Source organism: Eutrigla gurnardus (genome assembly GCF_963514095.1).
Source record: "Eutrigla gurnardus genome assembly, chromosome: 22".
Lineage (NCBI taxonomy): Eukaryota > Metazoa > Chordata > Actinopteri > Perciformes > Triglidae > Eutrigla > Eutrigla gurnardus.
Window position 1 is genome coordinate 15,548,151 of NC_139933.1, and position 19,805 is coordinate 15,567,955.

The 19,805-nt window shown below is 42.0% G+C and overlaps 1 protein-coding gene across 1 annotated transcript in view; it reads left to right on the top strand.

Annotated features, from left to right (window-relative positions):
* LOC311033070 (corticotropin-releasing factor receptor 1-like) overlaps nucleotides 1-19,805 on the top strand; it is a 47,493-nt gene that overhangs the window by 22,054 nt on the left and 5,634 nt on the right. Inside the window, exons 5-10 of the mRNA XM_084040248.1 lie at nucleotides 4,560-4,645; nucleotides 9,489-9,595; nucleotides 14,989-15,109; nucleotides 15,721-15,874; nucleotides 17,245-17,305; nucleotides 18,355-18,427. Of these exons, the coding sequence (XP_083896374.1) occupies nucleotides 4,560-4,645; nucleotides 9,489-9,595; nucleotides 14,989-15,109; nucleotides 15,721-15,874; nucleotides 17,245-17,305; nucleotides 18,355-18,427 (602 nt within the window). The remainder of the gene's footprint in view (nucleotides 1-4,559; nucleotides 4,646-9,488; nucleotides 9,596-14,988; nucleotides 15,110-15,720; nucleotides 15,875-17,244; nucleotides 17,306-18,354; nucleotides 18,428-19,805) is intronic.

A 19,805-nucleotide genomic window follows, 5' to 3' on the forward strand; every position in this document is an offset into this window, starting at 1 on the left:
TCAGTCGTTAGTAACGTGAATCACATTAGTGTTGATAATCCTGTCAGTCGTTAGTAACGTTATTCACATTAGTGTCGATAATCCCATCAGTCATTAGTAACGTGAATCACATTAGTGTCGATAATCCTGTCAGTCGTTAGTAACGTGAATCACATTAGTGTCGATAATCCCGTCAGTCGTTAGTAACGTAATTCACATTAGCATCGATAATCCTGTCAGTCGTTAGTAACGTGAATCAGATTAGTGTTGATAATCCTGTCAGTCGTTAGTAACGTTATTCACATTAGTGTCGATAATCCCATCAGTCATTAGTAACGTGAATCACATTAGTGTCGATAATCCTGTCAGTCGTTAGTAACGTTATTCACATTAGTGTCGATAATCCCATCAGTCGTTAGTAACGTTATTCACATTAGTGTCGATAATCCCGTCAGTCGTTAGTAACGTTATTCACATTAGCATCGATAATCCTGTCAGTCGTTAGTAACGTGAATCACATTAGTGTCGATAATCCTGTCAGTCGTTAGTAACGTTATTCACATTAGTGTCAATAATCCTGTCAGTCGTTAGTAACGTGAATCACATTAGTGTCGATAATTCCATCAATCGTTAGTAACGTCAATCACATTAGTGTCGATAATCCTGTCAGTCGTTAGTAACGTTATTCACATTAGTGTCGATAATCCTGTCAGTCGTTAGTAACGTGAATCACATTAGTGTTGATAATCCTGACAGTCGGTAGTAACATGAATCACATTAGTGTCGATAATCCTGACAGTCGGTAGTAACATGAATCACATTAGTGTTGATAATCCTGACAGTCGGTAGTAACATGAATCACATTAGTGTCGATAATCCTGACAGTCGTTAGTAACATGAATCACATTAGTGTTGATAATCCTGACAGTCGTTAGTAACATGAATCACATTAGTGTCGATAATCCTGTCAGTCGTTAGTAACGTGAATCACATTAGTGTCGATAATCCTGACAGTCGTTAGTAACATGAATCACATAAATGTCGATTATCCCGTCAGTCATTAGTAACATGAATCACATTAGTGTCGATAATCCTGACAGTCGGTAGTAACATGAATCACATTAGTGTCGATAATCCTGACAGTCGTTAGTAACATGAATCACATTAGTGTTGATAATCCTGACAGTCGTTAGTAACGTTATTCACATTAGTGTTGATAATCCTGACAGTCGGTAGTAACATGAATCACATTAGTGTCGATAATCCTGACAGTCGTTAGTAACATGAATCACATAAATGTCGATTATCCCGTCAGTCATTAGTAACATGAATCACATTAGTGTCGATAATCCTGACAGTCGGTAGTAACATGAATCACATTAGTGTCGATAATCCTGACAGTCGGTAGTAACATGAATCACATTAGTGTCGATAATCCTGACAGTCGTTAGTAACATGAATCACATTAGTGTCGATAATCCTGACAGTCGTTAGTAACATGAATCACATTAGTGTCGATAATCCTGACAGTCGGTAGTAACATGAATCACATTAGTGTCGATAATCCTGACAGTCGTTAGTAACATGAATCACATTAGTGTCGATAATCCTGACAGTCGGTAGTAACATGAATCACATTAGTGTCGATAATCCTGACAGTCGTTAGTAACGTGAATCACATTAGTGTCGATAATCCTGACAGTCGTTAGTAACATGAATCACATTAGTGTCGATAATCCTGACAGTCGTTAGTAACATGAATCACATTAGTGTCGATAATCCTGACAGTCGTTAGTAACTGAAGTCAACGTCAACAACGCTCCTTTCCTAAATCTATAACTAAAAGGGACCAGTATTACCCAGGGACCTCTGGTAATGTGTTTTTCCTCCTCCTTTTCCTGCTTCTTTCCTGGCTGAAAATGATGGAGGATGCATTGGAAATTAGAGATGACGGCATTTTGTGTGTGTAATGGGAATTTTGGATGTTTGTACTTTATAATCAGAATATTTGTCAGGCCAGACGTCGATCCGCATCTCCTCATCTGACTGTTATGCTATGACGAAAATTAATGTCTGTTTGTAGATGATATGAACATGAGTGCCACATTGACATAAGATAATTTCAGGACTGTGTTCTGTAAATCTTGACCTTGCCTGTACATCTTGTCTTTGTAAGATAGGACATGATCCGTCCTTTGTTTCCTCCTCCTTAAAAGGGAGATTGTTGTTGGACTCAGGGTCGTTCCTGCTGATTCTGATCCTTTGCATCAGAAGGCAGGGGTGACCAGTCCCTCCTCTGCAGATGAGAATACTTAGTGGAATAAACCTCGGAGAAAAAGCAGATCCTGGTTGTTGATCTTTATTGGGCAGATTCATTTTTCCACAACAGTGTGCAAATTCTGGAGGCTCATCTCGCTACACAACATGGAGACACACAGCCAGACACAGTGAGCTCAAATCCATCAAAAGAGCCAAATCTCGATAGATAATTCTTTATGTGGTCGCCTCTCGTCGCTGGAGAAACAGGAGAGCAGTAGACGTGAAACGGATGTTACACAGGCCTTCATATTTCCAGTCATATCTGGGGGAATGTTGGTAAAGTCAAGTAAAATACAGACTTATCCCTTGTGAATCCCAGAAAACCAAAAAAACGAGCTTAAAGGTGGGCGATAATTCTCTGTTTCACAAAAAAAAGTAGGCATGTAAGCCGTCATTATTTTAAAAATATTGATTAGGTATCACCATTCCAACTGTGGGAAAAAAGCTGATAACGAGCACAGAGGTCTGGGACCACGTTACCTGTACAGATGCTGTAGTTTATCTGCTATTCAAACTACTGAAATAGATGCAATTTGTATTAATCTTACGCTGTTTTGGGATGTTGAGAGCTTTCCTCGAGCAGCTTTAACTTCACTTTCTGCACCCACTTCTGAAAACTGTCAGTGGAAAAGGTTTCCCAATGACCCGAGCCGACCCGCCTCGACATCGGGGTCAGATCCTTCCACAAGACTCGCTGGAAAACGTTTTTGTGACGGGAAGAGCGATTAACTGTCTGCCGCGCTACATACGTGCTCTCACTGCTGATCGTCTCCTGAAGATGAAACAACCCGTTATGGTCCTTATATCTTATTTATGTTTATTTCACCCTGGTCATATTATATAATATGTGCTAACAACTTAAACTATCTGAACCTTGAGCTGTCTGATTGTAAGATTCTCACCTGCAGACGGCCGCAGATGTAAAATGTAATCTTGAAAATATTTCTGACCCCCCCTCCCCCCAATTGCTTCATTTTGCAGTACTTCAACTCTGGCGTGTCCTGTTTGATGATTTAATTTCCTCCATCTTAATAAATGTGAAATGACAAAATGTGAAATCTGTTACAGATCATTTCACTTCTGCCCCGAAAATGTGGCAAGAAATGTGTGCTGTGATGGAGTGAGCCTGCATGCAAATAATATGATTTGACTCATCATTTGTCAGGGCCTTCATGTCGACCCCCTACCAGTGTGGTTTTTCAAGCAAAGAGCAGAAATTGTGTCTATTTAAATAGAAAATGTGCACTTGTTCACTCCGCCTCGGCTTCAGTCTGAGTCTTTCTTTTGATTTAAAGGAGGTGACAGACATTGAAATTAAAAATATGCCTATTCATTGTGTCGGGGCAATATAGCTCTCAATAATTACCCAATAACATGAATAACTCCCAGACCTGCCTTTCTTCTCCTACGCTCTAGCAAAGAACGCTGCTTACTAGAACCATGTAGGAGAACCCTTTTCAGTTCCTGGTAGAACAAGGTACAACTCGTACCTCTTTCAGTGTGTTAAAACCTAAAAATAGACCAGTCTTTGATTTAGATAGTTTACACAAAGGCCTTTTACACAGAATCTGGTCATGATTTTAAAATGAATATAATATATTTTTAAATGAAACCACTGACACACGTCAACTGACTTCATGACTGCCAATGAAAGCGTTGGACGTTTGTTTTTTTCTGCCTTTATTTTGCCAGTGCCACCTCACGGTTGCTTAGTAACATCAAGTGAGCTTCACAGCACTCTGCTGGATCCACAAACTAAACACCAAAAGTAATAAAATCTCACCTTTTGGTTTTTAGTGTGCAGATGTAGCCGGTCAAAAGAAACATTTGTGTCTTGAATGCAGCCCTTCAGGACGAGCCATTCGCTAACCCTCATTTCTAGGAATGTTCATCTTTTGTGAGCGGCGTGATGCGAGGATAACGTGGCTCAAACACTCGTTTCATGTGAGACGTTGGTTGAACACAGCTCCTCGGTGGTCTATCTGAATGTAAAGAACGATGACGGGGGTCCGGCCGAGGGTGGCAGACTGTCCTGACAGCAAACTTGTGAAAAGTCACAGCTCGTACCTCGAATGGCATCTTTCCCTATTAGTCTCAAAAGCGGAAAAGGTCGCGGTGCCACTCCGAATCTACAAGAATTCACATCTTGTAGATTCTCAGGCCAAAAAAAAAACGTAAAAATGATTAATTAAAAAATGAATGAACATATGAGAATATCTTTTTTCTAACAACAGTCTTTATCCTTCTTTCTCTCCGTGCAGATAATGTTTATAGGAAGTGTCTTGCCAACGGGACGTGGGCGCTGAAGGGGAACTACTCCATGTGTAAGGCCATACTTCACGAAGAGGTAAGACTGTTTGTGTGCACATGTATCCTGATGAGACTTTTCACCAAAGTCCCCTGAAGCATGAAATATAATCAAAAGCCAACAGTGGGAGATAAGTGTGGCAGGTCTTTGGTCGGTCATTTATTTATAGTAAATATGGATTGGGGGGTTTGGTTGCTCCGAGCCTGCAGCCTCAAACTGACACTGCAGACAAAAAGAGATTCCATGAATGTACGACGAAATGCCCGACAGCATCACTCGAAGGCTTCAGGAGCACAATGAGTGTTTTTGCATTGAACAGGCGATGCAGCTTTTAAAGTCGTCTTGGCAGGTTTCATGTGTAGGTGGGAGCCTGAAATCGTCTTCATCCACCTGCAGCTATTTAACTTTCCAATGCACAAAAACAAAAAGAGTTTCATTTTTGGAATTCCTCAAAAGAAACGGCAAACCACAACGCAGGCTTTATTTTTTTAAACCGCATTGTCATTTGAGGTTGGTTTGGAGAAGCAGGATGCTGCTGGTCTGTTAAGGTCCTGCTATTGTTGGCTGTTGTGTGTGTTGCAGGCTCTCAGCCTCCACCTGGATGCTGCATTGTGATATGCAGATGATGGGTGATGAGCGCTCACTTTGATTAGGATTGACAAAGCTTTCCGACGGAACATGCTGACCTAAATCAGCCTTTGTCAAGCAGATACTTAAAAGTATTGTATGTGAAATATAAAATGACATGTGAGATGTGACCCCCGTACGCTTGTTTTGCCTGACCTGGACATCTGCTGAAACCAAACTGAATATTAAACACTTGCGTTTCCGTAAACATGTTCCCACCTGTGCTGATTCGATCAGCTCACTTGTTTTTTTTAAAGCCATGTTATCCATAACCTTGACCCGCATTTAAAGAAGCAAGCTGGCTTTATTCTATATGTTTTAACACTGAAGATGTACATCTTTAAAAAATACAGTACTCAACCAGGTCTAACAGCAGTGCTTTCATTTCAGCGGCGGATTGATTTACATTGGGTGCTCTAGTTAGCATCTCCAGCAACGTGACAGGTTTAATTTGCCTGAATTTCCATTTTGTTTAACTTAATTTATTCAGCCTGATATTGTGTTCATGGCTCTTTAGTCTGAGTTTTCTTTGTACGCTAAGTATCATGCTGCAGCCAAGAGTACTAGCTTAGCATAAAGACTGGGAGCTGGGGGAAACAGCTAGCCTGACTCTCCACCTAAAAAGTGTGGTGTTGTGGTTTTCAACAGCCATCTGGTTCCCCTAATATCCAAATATTGTCACTTCTTCACTGGTTGCAACAATTCCAAGATGGCGACGGCCAAAATGCTGAACTCAAGGCTTCAATACTGTAGTCCACAAACCAACGTGTGATGTCACCATGACTACAACCATTTCTTATATACAGTCTATGATTTCAACTTATGGCAATGTTAAGAAATGGTATAGTCCACTTAAGGGGTGTCTGAAATCACATTCAACCAGGCATGAATATGGGAAACATATTGTGGTGTTTATGAATACAGGTCCAAGACTAGATTTTGGATCCAGACTTGTTTGTGGGATCAATTCATTTTGTTCAACTTCTAACTGAAAGTATGTTAACCCATCAAATGATGTCACCAGGTGCAGTACAGTTGTACTTTTACACATTTGTGCTCCATAGATCTGTGGCATGTGGTGGAATGAGCCCCTTCATTTCGTGTTTTTCTGAGAGAGACTCTCCGACTCTGATGTCCAATCGATCCCTGCAGAAGACGGATATAGCCTTTTTAAAAATGTGTTTGATTTTCTTTCCTTTTTGAGGCGCTGACATAAATCACCAGGTGGCTGCGGTGGCGTGATTGACATCAGGGAAAAGAAGAGGGGGTCGAAGAAACTTTTCTTTAAAGTCCAGCCTGTATTGAACTGGATATTCAGTCGTCCAGCTGGGAAGAGAAGCTGTGTGGATCAAAAGCTTATTGGTTTGTTTGAAGGAGAAAAAAAAATCTTTTTTTCTCTCTGGACTTGCTTGAGGATACTTTCTCAAGTACACGATAAGTGTCTTTGTACCTTCTAGAGTGAGTCAGGTTTGAGTTTGACTCTTGTGGCCCACATGTTTTCCCAGAGACCTGAAGCTGGTGGTGGGTGGGTCCTATATTATCCTGCTGTCGTTCCCACCCCCGCCTCTCTGAGCTTTGCTATCCATTTTAAAGCCTGCTGTTTGCTTGATCTATGCCCTGTGTTAGACTGCTAGTCCTGCCGTGTCTGTCAAAGGGCTGATTCACTTTTTTTTCTTCCCTCCAGATCTATATCACTGCACTCATATGTGCATTGAAAGAGTAATCGTTGGATGTGTAGTCACTAATCATCGTAATCATCCCTCCTGCTGCACTACCCTTGGAATGATCCTTTTATAGCGTGACTCCGCTGTAAAAGATGGAGGGCAAATTCTAAATTCCTTGTTTGGGGAAATGCGTTTTACTGCAGCAGAGTTATATTTAGCCTTTTTTTTTTTTTTACTGGGACAATACACAAAGCAACTCCCCAGACAAGAGTACACACATGATTTGTCTAATTCAGATGGCTAAGGACTCTTATTAGCGTCACACAATATGGACTGTTGGTTGAGTCTCCTTTAAACCACTTCCTTTGATTTGATTTCACTTGTCAGGTTTCTCCTGAAATTTGCCTTTTTCACACTGTTTTACATACATAACATTTAGCCAGGCGACAAAACGAGAACTCAGTAGCGGAGGACGTATTCATGGCCTTTTCTTCAATCTGTAATATGTAATTGTTACACATAAAAATGCTTGTATACTGATCTGAAATGCCTCTGATAGCCCAAAATGCTTGATAGGTCATCAGCAAGTCAATGCACAGATTTATTTACATTTTAAATGTAGAGCATTTAGCATTTAGGACGCTTTTGTCCAAAGTGACTTACAATAAGTAAGTAATACAATCCAATACCATTTACATTACACAGGAAAAATAACAACAAAATATGTCACCAACTACCGGATCTGTACATCCGGCCTGATCTCTTCTATGTGCAAACTACTGCTCCATCCTGTTATTTCCTGATAGATTGTGAACCACAAATCTGTGTTGAGGAGAGCTAGTTCACATTAGCTGTTAGCAGCCGGTGGGTCGATAATGGCGGTTGCATTGAGTTACATTATGATGCGTTCAAATGCTCTTCAGTAATCGTGTCTTCAAATGTAATCTTGTAAACTTTAGTGAGAAACTTAAGTAAATATAGTTTTTGAGGGAGGGTTATTACATGCAATAGATATTAGAGGGATAATAATGATATACAGTATATATGTGTGTGTGTGTGTGTGTGTGTGTGTGTGTGTGTGTGTGTGTGTGTGTGTGTGTGTGTGTGTGTTATATTTAAACAAAGCATCTTACCAACATGTACATTCATGTATTATAAGAAAAAGACTCAGTCCCATTTTTGCACTTCAATGTTAAAAAGAGTTAAAGATTTGAGCTTCTGCACCAAAATAAAGTGAATGGGATGATGTGTTTCAGGGAGGGAGAGGCAGAGATTAAACTTGTCCACATTTAATCTGGGCGTAGACACCAGTGGGTTACGTAAATCCACTTACAGCCCAGATTACTGTTGGCTGTGTGGGGGAAATCCGATCACAATGGATATCTGAGTCACAGACAGGAGTCTTCGGCAAGCGATTCGGAGGGAAGATGTGTTCTATGTAAAACCTCCAGCTGCAGAAGCACCAGAAGGCATCATGCGGGGAGCGTGCATGTGAGCGTGTGCACAGTCGGCACCCAAGGGATCGCAGGGGTCAATATCTGATTGGCACCCAGTGTGATCATCGGTGGCTTAAGAGTAACATGGATGGATTTTCCGGATAGAGGCACAGCAACAGAACCTGTTTAACAAATCTTGCAGGAAAAAACACAAAGAGACAGAAATGAACCACATTCAGATAAAAAATGAACCACTGACAGACAAAATATCCACTAGTAAAAGGTGCCGACTGGTTGGGTTGCCCCCTGAATGTCCATGAATCCTGAGTTGACTTTAAAAATCAGTTCCACAAAGCCTGATAAACAAACCGGGATCCATGCTTGAAGATGGATCAGGTAGGTTGGCGACACTGAGCACAGTCCGCCTTGGTCCCAGTTGAACTGGGGACGAGGACACGGGGACTCCCGTCCCTCCCTGCAGGGACAGAGGACACAATGGGGACTAAGGCCACGGTCCTGGGAAGCGTTGGTGTCTGAGGGGTGCTGTGTTTGAGATCTTCCCAACCTGACTAAGATCAGGTTGCACATTTGAACATCGGCGGCCGCATTAGAATATTTTAATGTAGTCATCTTCATCTTCTCTGAAACTCTGAGTTCAGGATTAGTTAATATGAATAAAACAGTCTAATCTTCTTTTGTTGAACAACCAAATCTGATTAAAAAAAAAAATCTAAATCTGACACAAATCTACACTGTTTCAGTCTGGGTGTCCTGCTCCTAAGAAGGGGGCCGTCCATGGCTGTTGGGTATTTTGAGTTACAAATAGCTGCTATTTATTGATATTATTTCATATTAGAATATTTTATGTAACCAAAAAAAAAAAACTGTCGCTATTAATAATGTAGTAGGAGTTAAAAACCAGAGCTTCAAATGTGAATCGTGACATATATTTTCTCATTTTTGTTATTTTAAAAGTTTCTGTTCCAAACAGCAGCAGGAGTCTGCTCTGACAAAACAAAAAAGAAACGAAAACGGAAAATAGAGCAAAGAGTGTTTTCAGTCTTTGAAGTATTTTTTCTCATCCTGAGAATATTGTTTCTGTAAATCAGGAAAAAAACCCAAAGACTCATCCTGTGTTTCTTTCTCCCCCTGCAGAAAAAAGGCAAGATGCACTACCAAATAGCCGTGATCATAAACTTCCTTGGTCACTGCATCTCCATGGTGGCTCTGCTTGTCGCCTTCTTCCTCTTCTTGTGTTTGAGGTAAGTGTTCGCCGCCGCCGCCGCCAGTCCGCTGATAATCCTAAAGACATCCTTGATGTGACAGAAACGTCAGAATTCTCCAGATTGCCTCGTCTCAAAGCGCCTCGCATTCTTATTCAAAAACCATTTGGTCATGGGATGAAACCTTCCCTATCTCAATCCCGCAGATGTAAAAAGGGTTTAGACACCCGCAAAAAAACTAGGGCACATTTCCCCCCACAAATGGGAATAATAGACCCATCTCAGAAAACCAAAACAGGCTCTCGGAGGCCTGCTGGGACAACCGGCGAAGGTGGAATGGGTTTCTCTGGCAAACCGAAATAAACCGAGCGTTAACGACAAAAAGGTCTTAGCGCCCGCAACAGCCGGGACTGTTATCGATCCCCCCCAGCCCTGCCACCCCCCCCCCCCCGGGGGTGAGAAAAGCATGAAAGGCCACAGAGAGACATGATAGATAGAAGCTGTGCAGGACAGCGTTTATGCACAACCCATGTTTGTGTGGCTCGGACGGAGGGAGGGGGAGGGGGAGGGGGAGTGTTGGCCAGCTAAAAATGGCATCGGGGTCGGTGAAGGAGTTTGGCGTTTATTACTCAACCTTCTTCACTTTTTAATGAGATGGAGAAGCATTTAAGGGAAGGTTGCTGCTGCCAGTGTGATGGACAGAAAGGCTGACACTCCTGTTCAGCGTGGTGGAACTGGAAAGCGAGAATGGAAAGGATTACAGCAGAGAGGAGGGTGAGATTTGGGAGGGCTGAGAAACACTGAAACGGCAGTTGGAGCATTTGGGGTTTTTTTTTGTGGGGGGGGGGGGGGGGGGGGGGCTGTCTGTAAGATGACAGCTAAACAGAATAGAAATTGCACTGTGAGTTCCAATTTCACAGTGTTTCTTCATGGTATATATCCTAGATAATAAGAAATATTGTGTGTTTGTATCACGGCCATTAGCTTTCCGAGGAAAACCTCTTTTTCTGTTACGTTTGTCCAAATAAATAGTGGAAAGTAAATGCATTCATGTCTGCTTTTAAGGACTTTTATCCAAAGTGCAGCAGAATCAGCTTTCTGATTTTCTCATTTGGTTCACACAAGGAATTTGTTTTAGTGTTTTGGTGCAAAAAACATGGTGAGAAAGAACCAAGTCAGTCTGGAAACATTAATAAAGTTTTCAAAAATGATGGTAAATATAGTTTTTTTTTTTTTATGAAACTTCAGTACCAATTTGCGCAGTAATGTGCAAAAGTTCACTTGCAAAGACACGCTGACACGAGGAGTCAGGGATCGAACCGCCGACCTTGAGATCGCTTTACCAGCTGAAAGCTGTCGCCCCAGTTTGGTCTGCTTGGTGGCTGTAATTCTGCCTTCATGTGCCAGTCGGAAGATCCCATTTCCCCACACTTACTCAAATTATTATAGTAATAAATCATAAGTGCTTTTTTGGATACTCAAAGACATTTTACAGGCTCTGACCAGGGTCTGACAGCTTTACAGGAACAACGTTGTTCCTTCATTTCTTTTGGTTTCCACTTTTCTCTTTTTTTTTACTTTCTTGGTTTATCCTTTTATTTAATTTTAATTTAATTTAGTTTATTTAACACATATTATACACCTTTCTGTCTGCCTCTATACTATTGATTCAGTGAGTGCAGTTAGTGACAGTGTGGGCTCCACTGATGGAGACGGAGGAGCAGGTGGAGGTGGAGGGGGGGGGGGCTTAGTGAACTGTTAATTGCCCAGAAGAATGACATTGCAGCTGGTTTTGCTGCCTCAGCATTCTCCTTCCGTACCGGGCTGATCCTCATTACTCGTTACCCTAATAGGTGGGAAATTAAATGAGGATGTTTCTTGTAGTCGGATAATCTGGGACACACAGAAAGTTCCTCTCTGGTTAAAAGCTCACTGAAAGACTGCAGAAGCCCCAGGAATGTTCTCGGTGCAGATCTGCGTTTGAACATCAGACTGAAGCGAAGACGCGTTTGCGATGTCAGGGCTTCGATCGCCGAGGAACACAAGCGACCTATGCTGTCAGCAGCCAACCACATATACTGTTACATAGCTTCCTTCCGTTCTGATGATTCAACCAGAAGAGTCAGGTGAAGCGTAACTTGCATGAAAGTGCACGAGACTGTAGCTTTACATTGGAATTAGCTCTGCTCCGCCGTTGGGGTATAACCTGGAAAAGGAAATTGATTCGGAGGGGGGGGGGGGGGGGAGCTGAGTCAGCAAGCGTGAGGGCAAGCTGTTCACCTTCACCCACGCCTCCCCTCGCCGCGTTGTCGGACCAGGAAGGGGAAGACATTAATGAATTAGACCACAGCCACCCTCTTTTGGAAATGTAAACAACGGATATTGAACCGTACACCTCTGACCCGTCTTATCGCAGCAGCAGCAGCAGCAGCAGTGAGCGCCGCACTCAAGCTAACGAAGCCGGTTATTTGTGATGGGAGGAGGAGAGAAGAGTGAGTCATCACGTTTCACAGGGAGAGAAGCAAATGCACATGACAGTCATTCAGCATGTCAATTACAATAGATACTTTATCGGTCCCTGAGGAGGAGTTCACACATTAAAATACATACATAGATGTGTGTGTGTGTGTGTGTGTGTATGATTGTGTGTATATATATATATATATATTAGGGGTGGGACGATACGGGTAACTCACGATTCGATACTGTGACGATATTTGGCCCACGATAACGATAATATCACGATACACGATATCTGCGATATTCGATATATTGCAAGAACTTTCATCAACGATATATCACGATATGTGACTGAAAAAGAAAAAATATGCATAAAAAATAAATTCCAAAACTTCGTACAATGTACAAATGAATAAACACCGTCCAGCTGGACACATTAAAGTGCATGAACATTAATAACATGTCATATGTAAACCAGGACAGTGCTTTCTGAAAAGTCAGTAGCAACTTGTTTTATGTAAACTTGGGCCCGTTTTAGTTTAACAATAGCTAAACAAGATAAGAATAACAACAGAATTAAATGAAATATTGTGCACATTTCAGTACGCAACCAATTATGTGCAGAGTTATGTTCATCCATCCAGTACCTGGGAAGTCGGGCCTCATGCCCTCAGAGCTGGGTGAAAACCGCTTGGAGCTCACAGCAACACCGGGCAGCACACGGCTCCGCAGATCCACTCCGGCGGACGGTAAACACGCGCCGCCCGGAATCCTGCCCGTAAATAGACAATCGAGCCCGGCCGAAAAGTGGGTCCTCATGCCCTCAATGCTGTGTGAAAGGCGCTTGAAGCTCACAACAGCACCGGCCAGCACACGGCCACGCTTACAATTACGCACCGCGAACCCGCAGTTCTGCTCCGTCCGGAGAACCGTAAACTCTAGCGCGCCGCTCGGAATCCTGCCCCTAAATAGGCAGGATCCCGGGCAGCGGGCGGCCCCCGCGGATCCGCTCCGGAGAACCGTAAACTCTCAGACGCACCGACGGGAGTCTAAAAAAACCCGTAGACCCAAAATAATAATAATATTTGCCGTCAGTGTATCGATTTATTTATTGCGACAGAGAGCACAACAATATATTGCAATGTCGATTTTTTTTCCCACCCCTAGTATATACAGTGTATATATATATATTATGTAGTGATATAATGTAAATCATATGAAGAGACTGCAGAACATTTAACACAGCAACAGAATGAGAACAAATGTTTTTATTTATTTATTTATTTCCTCTTAATTAATACCCATCAGGCCTAGCCGACCCCACCAGCGGGATGCCAAAGGAAGTGAGGTCACACAGCGTAATGAATACAACTGTTTGAAAACAAAAACCCTCTGGCTTTGTAATACTAATGGCAGCTCCAATAACATTGTGATATAGTGTGTGTGTGTGTGTGTGTGTGTGTGTGCGTGTGTGTGTGGGGGGGGGGGGGCGGGGGTAACTTATTTGTGGGATAACACGTTTTATAATACACAACTTTACATGTTTCTTTACCCTCAAGGCTGCCTTTCTTTCACTCCTGTGTAAGAATATAATAATTATGCAAAAACTGCAGCAGCATTTCTGCACGTTATTGTCTTAATTGGGCTGCTGTTCTCTTTATTGTTCTGAAAAAGTACAGTCAGAAGAGCAGAACAGTAAAAATGTTGCCTCAGTCAGCACAGGCAGCCAGCGCAAGTGACACCTATTAAGACGTGATGCATGCTAAAAAACAAAAAGAAATCATGTGATTCACGGCTGGCCTTCACCGGATGACAACACCATCAGCCGGTGGCGGCGAGCGAGGCCGACGCCGTGACCGCGGTATGGTTCGTTCTCTCCACCCGGTCGTGTGCTGCTATTTTCGACCGCTCACTCTGAGGCGGTTTCTTTTAATTGTATCCCGAGGTCGATTTATTTACAGCATAAAAAAAAAAAACATCCGGGATTCAGGGCATTATACAAACAGGAGTGCAAAGAGTGGGAATGGAATGTTACTTCATGTGACGCTGCGGGGGAGGGGCACCGGGGAGTGATGGGAAAATGTTACTTTCATTATTCATACTCATCATCGTTGTTGGCTTGTTTACTTTTAAGGGTTGTGTCAGAGTGGAGCAATGCTTTACTACTCTGAGCTTATGTTCCAAATAGACTGGAAGACTCAAACTAGTAGAGAAGATATTTAATTCAAGTGTTTCCCACCAGTTTGTCTGAGACGCTAGAGCCAGGAAGCAGTTAGCTTAGCTTAGCTTAGCATAATGCTTGGCTCCGCCCAAAGTTAAAAAATACATCTACCATATTATGTATATAAAAGGGCAAAAATGTGAGTTTTCTGTGCCGGGCGAGCTGTTTCCTCCCTTCTTCCACTGTTTATGAAAGAGGTGGGTAGAAGTAACGAAGTACAAATACTTCATTCGTATTAGTAGAGGTAGAATTTTCAGGTATTTGTACTTTACTTGAGTATTTGTTTTTCTAACAGCTGGTTTACTTTTATTCCTGACATTTTAAAACAAATGTCTGTACTTTTTACTCTGAGGGGAATTATCCATTATTTTTATATATTAATATGACACCAGATTCAGTTAGCCTCAGTTTTACTTGAGTAAAGAAGTTGAATCAGTACTTTTTGAACACAAGTATCTGTACTACATACTTACAGTATGACTGTACTTTTGACACCTCTGCTTTATGCTAAGCTAGGCTAATCACCTTCTGTCTCTAGCTGAATACTTTGCGCAAAGACACGATATTGGTATCTCATTAAACTAAACAAGAAAGCAAGTCATTTTATTACTATTTAGAGTTAATTAAACTCTAATTTTGAAGTATTTAATTTCAATATGAGTTTTTTTTATACTTTATTCTTTTTATATGTTGAAAAAGAAGCATAAATATCAGAGATTATAAAGATTATTCCCTTGTGTTCTTCTCACAGGAGCATCCGCTGCCTGAGAAACATCATCCACTGGAACCTGATCACCGCCTTCATCCTGAGGAACGCCACCTGGTTCATCGTCCAGATGACCATGAGTCCTCAAGTGCACGAAAGCAACGTGGTACGTGTCGCTTCAGCTGTTGATCTCGGATTGTATTTTTAATAATAATTTATCTTAACAAGAAGCGCTTAAGAAAACCTTTTTTAAGTTTTAAGTTGTTTTTTGTATTTTCATGAGATTTCACCAGTTTATCCTTTAAATAGTTTCATGACGTCCTGCATATAAACCTCTAACTGAAATTAATTATATTTAAATGAATGTACTGTTCCTTGTTCCAAAGTATTCTTTATACGCTGTTGCGTTCGTGAGCTCCAGATAATAAGGTGTCAAACTGAAGCATAAAAAAGTGAGGGCTCTTCCCGGTTCAGTTATCCCCCGATTGTTGCTGGGCAACAATGGGAGGCATAAAAAAAGCATGTTTCTTGAATGTATTACAATAAAAAAAAAAAAAACTCAAATGTCAAATGAAGCTGTAATTGTATGAATCTAATTGTATCTGCATTGCATTATGTAAAACGTCAAAAATACCAAAAAATGTCAAATGAAGCTACCTTTATACAAACCAACAAGGAAGAACTTCCTGTTGAAATGATAATGATGTCACCTACATATTATGCTTGGCAGTAAGATGAGAAACTGTAAAATGTCTAATAGGAGAATTGATTCGGTAGGTGTGGTGCCGTCTCGTCACCGCCTCCTTCAACTATTTCCACTCCACCAACTTCTTCTGGATGTTCGGCGAGGGCTGCTACCTCCACACCGCCATCGTCCTCACCTACTCCACCGACAAGCTGCGGAAGTGGATGTTCATCTGCATCGGCTGGTGTGAGTACGCTGAACCGCGACGCCAATGAGCAAAGCTATACGAACGCCCTAAAAGAAGTCGTGAGACGTTTTAGAAGAAACACTTTGAAGATTGATAACATAGAATCACGGTGTTCCTGACACTTACAATCCCATAAGATGTCAACGCGTGAAAAGACAACCCTGATTGGTTAATCAGACTCCGGTGGTGGGTCTTAAGATGCGAAGGCGAAGTGAAACTCGCCCAATGTACCAGCCCAATGCTAAGCTAAGCTAACTGCCTACAGGCCCTTGCTCAGTACGTAGCACACAGACATTAAAGTGGTAACAATTTTCTCATCAAACTCTCGACGAAAGTGTATTTTCCCAAAATATCTATGATGTAATAATAACCAAGCAAGAAAATCAAGAGAGGAGAATGAATAAAAGTACAAAACTCAGTTTACGTTACGCTTTGGAGGCTTATGTTAGGGACGAAATGTTGTTTCCCCATGCTTCCGGTGTTAATGCTAAGCTAACTGCCTCCAACAACCTCATGAGTCAGTTTCTCAGTGTATTTTATTTCTTGAAATGATGAACCGTTGGTAGACTTTCACCCGAGTGGAACAATCTGAGGGTCGGACACGCATTTATCCAACAACAATGGGAGCCGTTGACTTGATGGGATACCAGGATTCGGTGTGGCAGCTTGGAAACTTATTGGTGAGGAGCTCACCAACAGCCCCGTTTCACGCTGTCAAACTGAACTATCTGCTGCTAACATTAGGTGCATTGTGCCATCTGGATTACATTTCCCCCGGGGGGCAGCGTGAAGCCTCCGTGTGACGGGGGGAAGATGGCAGTACATTTCAGGGCGGCCGTGAAAACATAAATAAGATCAAATTTGATTTGCTCTGCTTCACTTTAACTCGGGCGTCGGGAGCCGACGTGTCATCGAAGCAGATGGCCGTGGACAGGAGATGAACGCAACGAGACAAATGACCATTTTTCCAGAGTAATCCGGAGCCTGTGAGAGTAGATCTTCCTGAGGTTCTGACACCACACTGATGACGGCGCGTTGCTAATGAAGTGGAGTGTTTCCAGAGACTCGTGAGGCTTACATGTGTGACACGGTGGCTGGCAACGGATGCTCGTCTGCTTAGTTACACTCCCATAAGTCAGTAAATCAGACGATCGCTCCGCATTATCCTCAAGCTTTTAATTCACTCACAAAGAAACACTCAGGTTGTTGACGTGTCTTGGCTCGAGTCTGTGGATAAGCAACAATACCAAACAAACAAACAGAGATTTCATATTGCAGTGTGAAATCCCCCCCCAGGGATATTGTGTGATGTATATAGAAGAAAAAGATGAAAGAATGTTGTGTCTTTTGTCTCTGCTTTGCCTCGCAGGTATACCGTTCCCGATCATCGTGGCCTGGGCGATTGGGAAGCTGTACTACGACAACGAGAAGTAAGCCCTCTGTTGTGAAGCCGCTCATCAGAGAACAGAAAAAGGAAAAAGTCAAACCGTATTGCATTAAGGAGACGAATGTCTATTAATAAGCAGTAATCACATTTGCAAATCGCACGATATTCTTAATTACACTTTACCCATGTGGCCGTTTTCTCTTCACTAGGGACTGATTGATATAAAATGGTCTCTTTTTGCAGCTGGTTTATGACCAAGAAACATGTCATTTAAGTCCTGAAAGGGACAGTTTGGATTGTTTGAAGTGGTGCTGCGTGAGCTGCTTATCCGTGTTATCGTACGACTTCAAACTCACCTTTAAATTAACGATAACCACTTCAGTACCCCGTCAGGAAGACGGCGTTTACCTGAAGTAAAGGAGACACTGCTTTGCTGTCGTAGTTTGGAGAAGAACCTCATGCAAAAACATAAACATTATTAAAGGATATGGAAGGCATGCCTCTAAAATAAACTTTATTTTTTTTGCTATCCAGCGCTGCGACTTTTCTTACTCTTACCGTTTCTAGATATTTAACCAAGATCATTTTTATTAGAAATAGTCTTAATTACACCGTCAGATGTTTCCATTGGTGTAGGAAAAAAGTTTTTTTAGGAGCCATTTGATCAAAGTTTCCCTCTACAATTCATATTCGGGAAATTAATCACACGTGTTTAAACTCCTGAGCACAGATTTATACTTCAACAATATTTTTTATGGAGAACAATGAGTAAAAATATAAATGTCTGCCTTGTTGGCTTTGTTTTATGTTGTTTTTCTCTCATAAATGAGCTATACATGTATGTATATAAATGTACATACATGTACTAAGCTGTTAGTACATTTAGCTGTTTTGTTTCACATTTGTCACGTTTTGTTCTTTTTATTGTTATTCTGCATTTTCTCTTATATTCATATGAACCAGAGTATTTCTCTCCTGTTTCACACATCATATCTGTAAATTCACTACTGTTTGTTTTCCTCTTGCACAAATAAAAAGTAAATCAATCCGTCTGCCTGTCAGAAGTAACCAGGACGTCTGCTTTAATTTCAGGTGCTGGTTTGGGAAGCGAGCCGGCGTCTACACGGACTACATCTACCAGGGTCCCATGATTCTTGTCTTGGTGGTAAGAAGTCTTGTCGTCACGCTGTAGAAGCGTTTTTACATAAACCGCCGATACAATTAGTCTTTTATTATTATGTCTTTAAAAATGCAACGACGGGGCGTGAAACGTTAGAGCCCAAAGCACATTCTACGTGTTCGGAGTGATTCATGGGAAGTTGTGAAACGTCACCTGTGGAGCGTAAAGGATAAATCTCTGCAGCATGTGGGAATCCTTTTGGAAAACACAAAATGAAATACGATAGAGGTGTAGGAGGACTTATTAATCTAACATTGGGTTAGTTCCATATGCATGCAAGCCAGAGCTCCAGATTGAAAGCCTGAAACAACAGAATGCAAGACTTAAAGCTGTAATGGCCGTGAGAACAGAATATTGAGATTCTTTTAATAGGGACGATTTTGTCCTGGAGGGTGTGAATCTCGTTTTATTAAATACTTATTAGAGCAGCTGAGGTGGAACTTCCAAAATTAAAAATCAAACACACCCTTGCCAAAAAATTCACGCCACATTAGCATTAAAATTCAAAAGCCCAAAAAAAACCCGTCCCCCGTGCTGCTGGAGGATTAAAGTCGACGTGGACCACCTTCGGGACTGGCTGTTGTTGTGACTCTTCCTCGCTCTGCTGACGGTCCATGTGAAGCCAGACACTCAACCCTCCGGCGGGACTCGTGTTGAATGATCCTGCAGATTCTGTCAGATCGTCCGGGGACTCGGCCTGACTCCTTTTACAAGATTTAGTCATCTCTCGTCTGGACTACAGTGACTCCCTCCTGGCTGCACTTCTAAAATACCGTCCTCGGTCCGGTGGTGGAAAGTGCAGCTGGTCCTTTACTTGGAGGTACTTGTACTTCTACTGTGCTGTGAAATATAGTAATTCAGTCAATGTGTGTCCTGTTACATCCCAAATAAATAGAATATACAGGTACTAGTATTATACAAATAAGCAATAAATAAATCCCTATATGTGTTATTCTGAAATGGTCCGTTTTGCATAATGAGTACAGTTACTTTAAGTCCTTAATACTTTTGTGTACTTTTACCTTGAATGCAGGACTTGTACTTGCGACAGACCATTTCTGCTGCACCTGTACGCCCTCACCCTCTCAAACAGCCACGCCCCCATCGCTGTGGTGATTTGGACCATTCCTCTGCTCACTTTGGGCTGTTTTCTCCCCGCTGGGTCTCCAGTGGTGGACTGACCTTCCCATCCTTGTCAGAAACAACACGTTCCCTTATTTTCTGTCTCTCTCGGCTGCAAAAAGTAATCTCTCCAAAAGGCACTTCATGCTTCTCTCTCGCTCTCTCCCCTTGTACTCGCCCCCTAAAGCACACATCTGCCTCCTCCAATATCTCTCTGCTACGTTCACTGAAAACGTCTCGC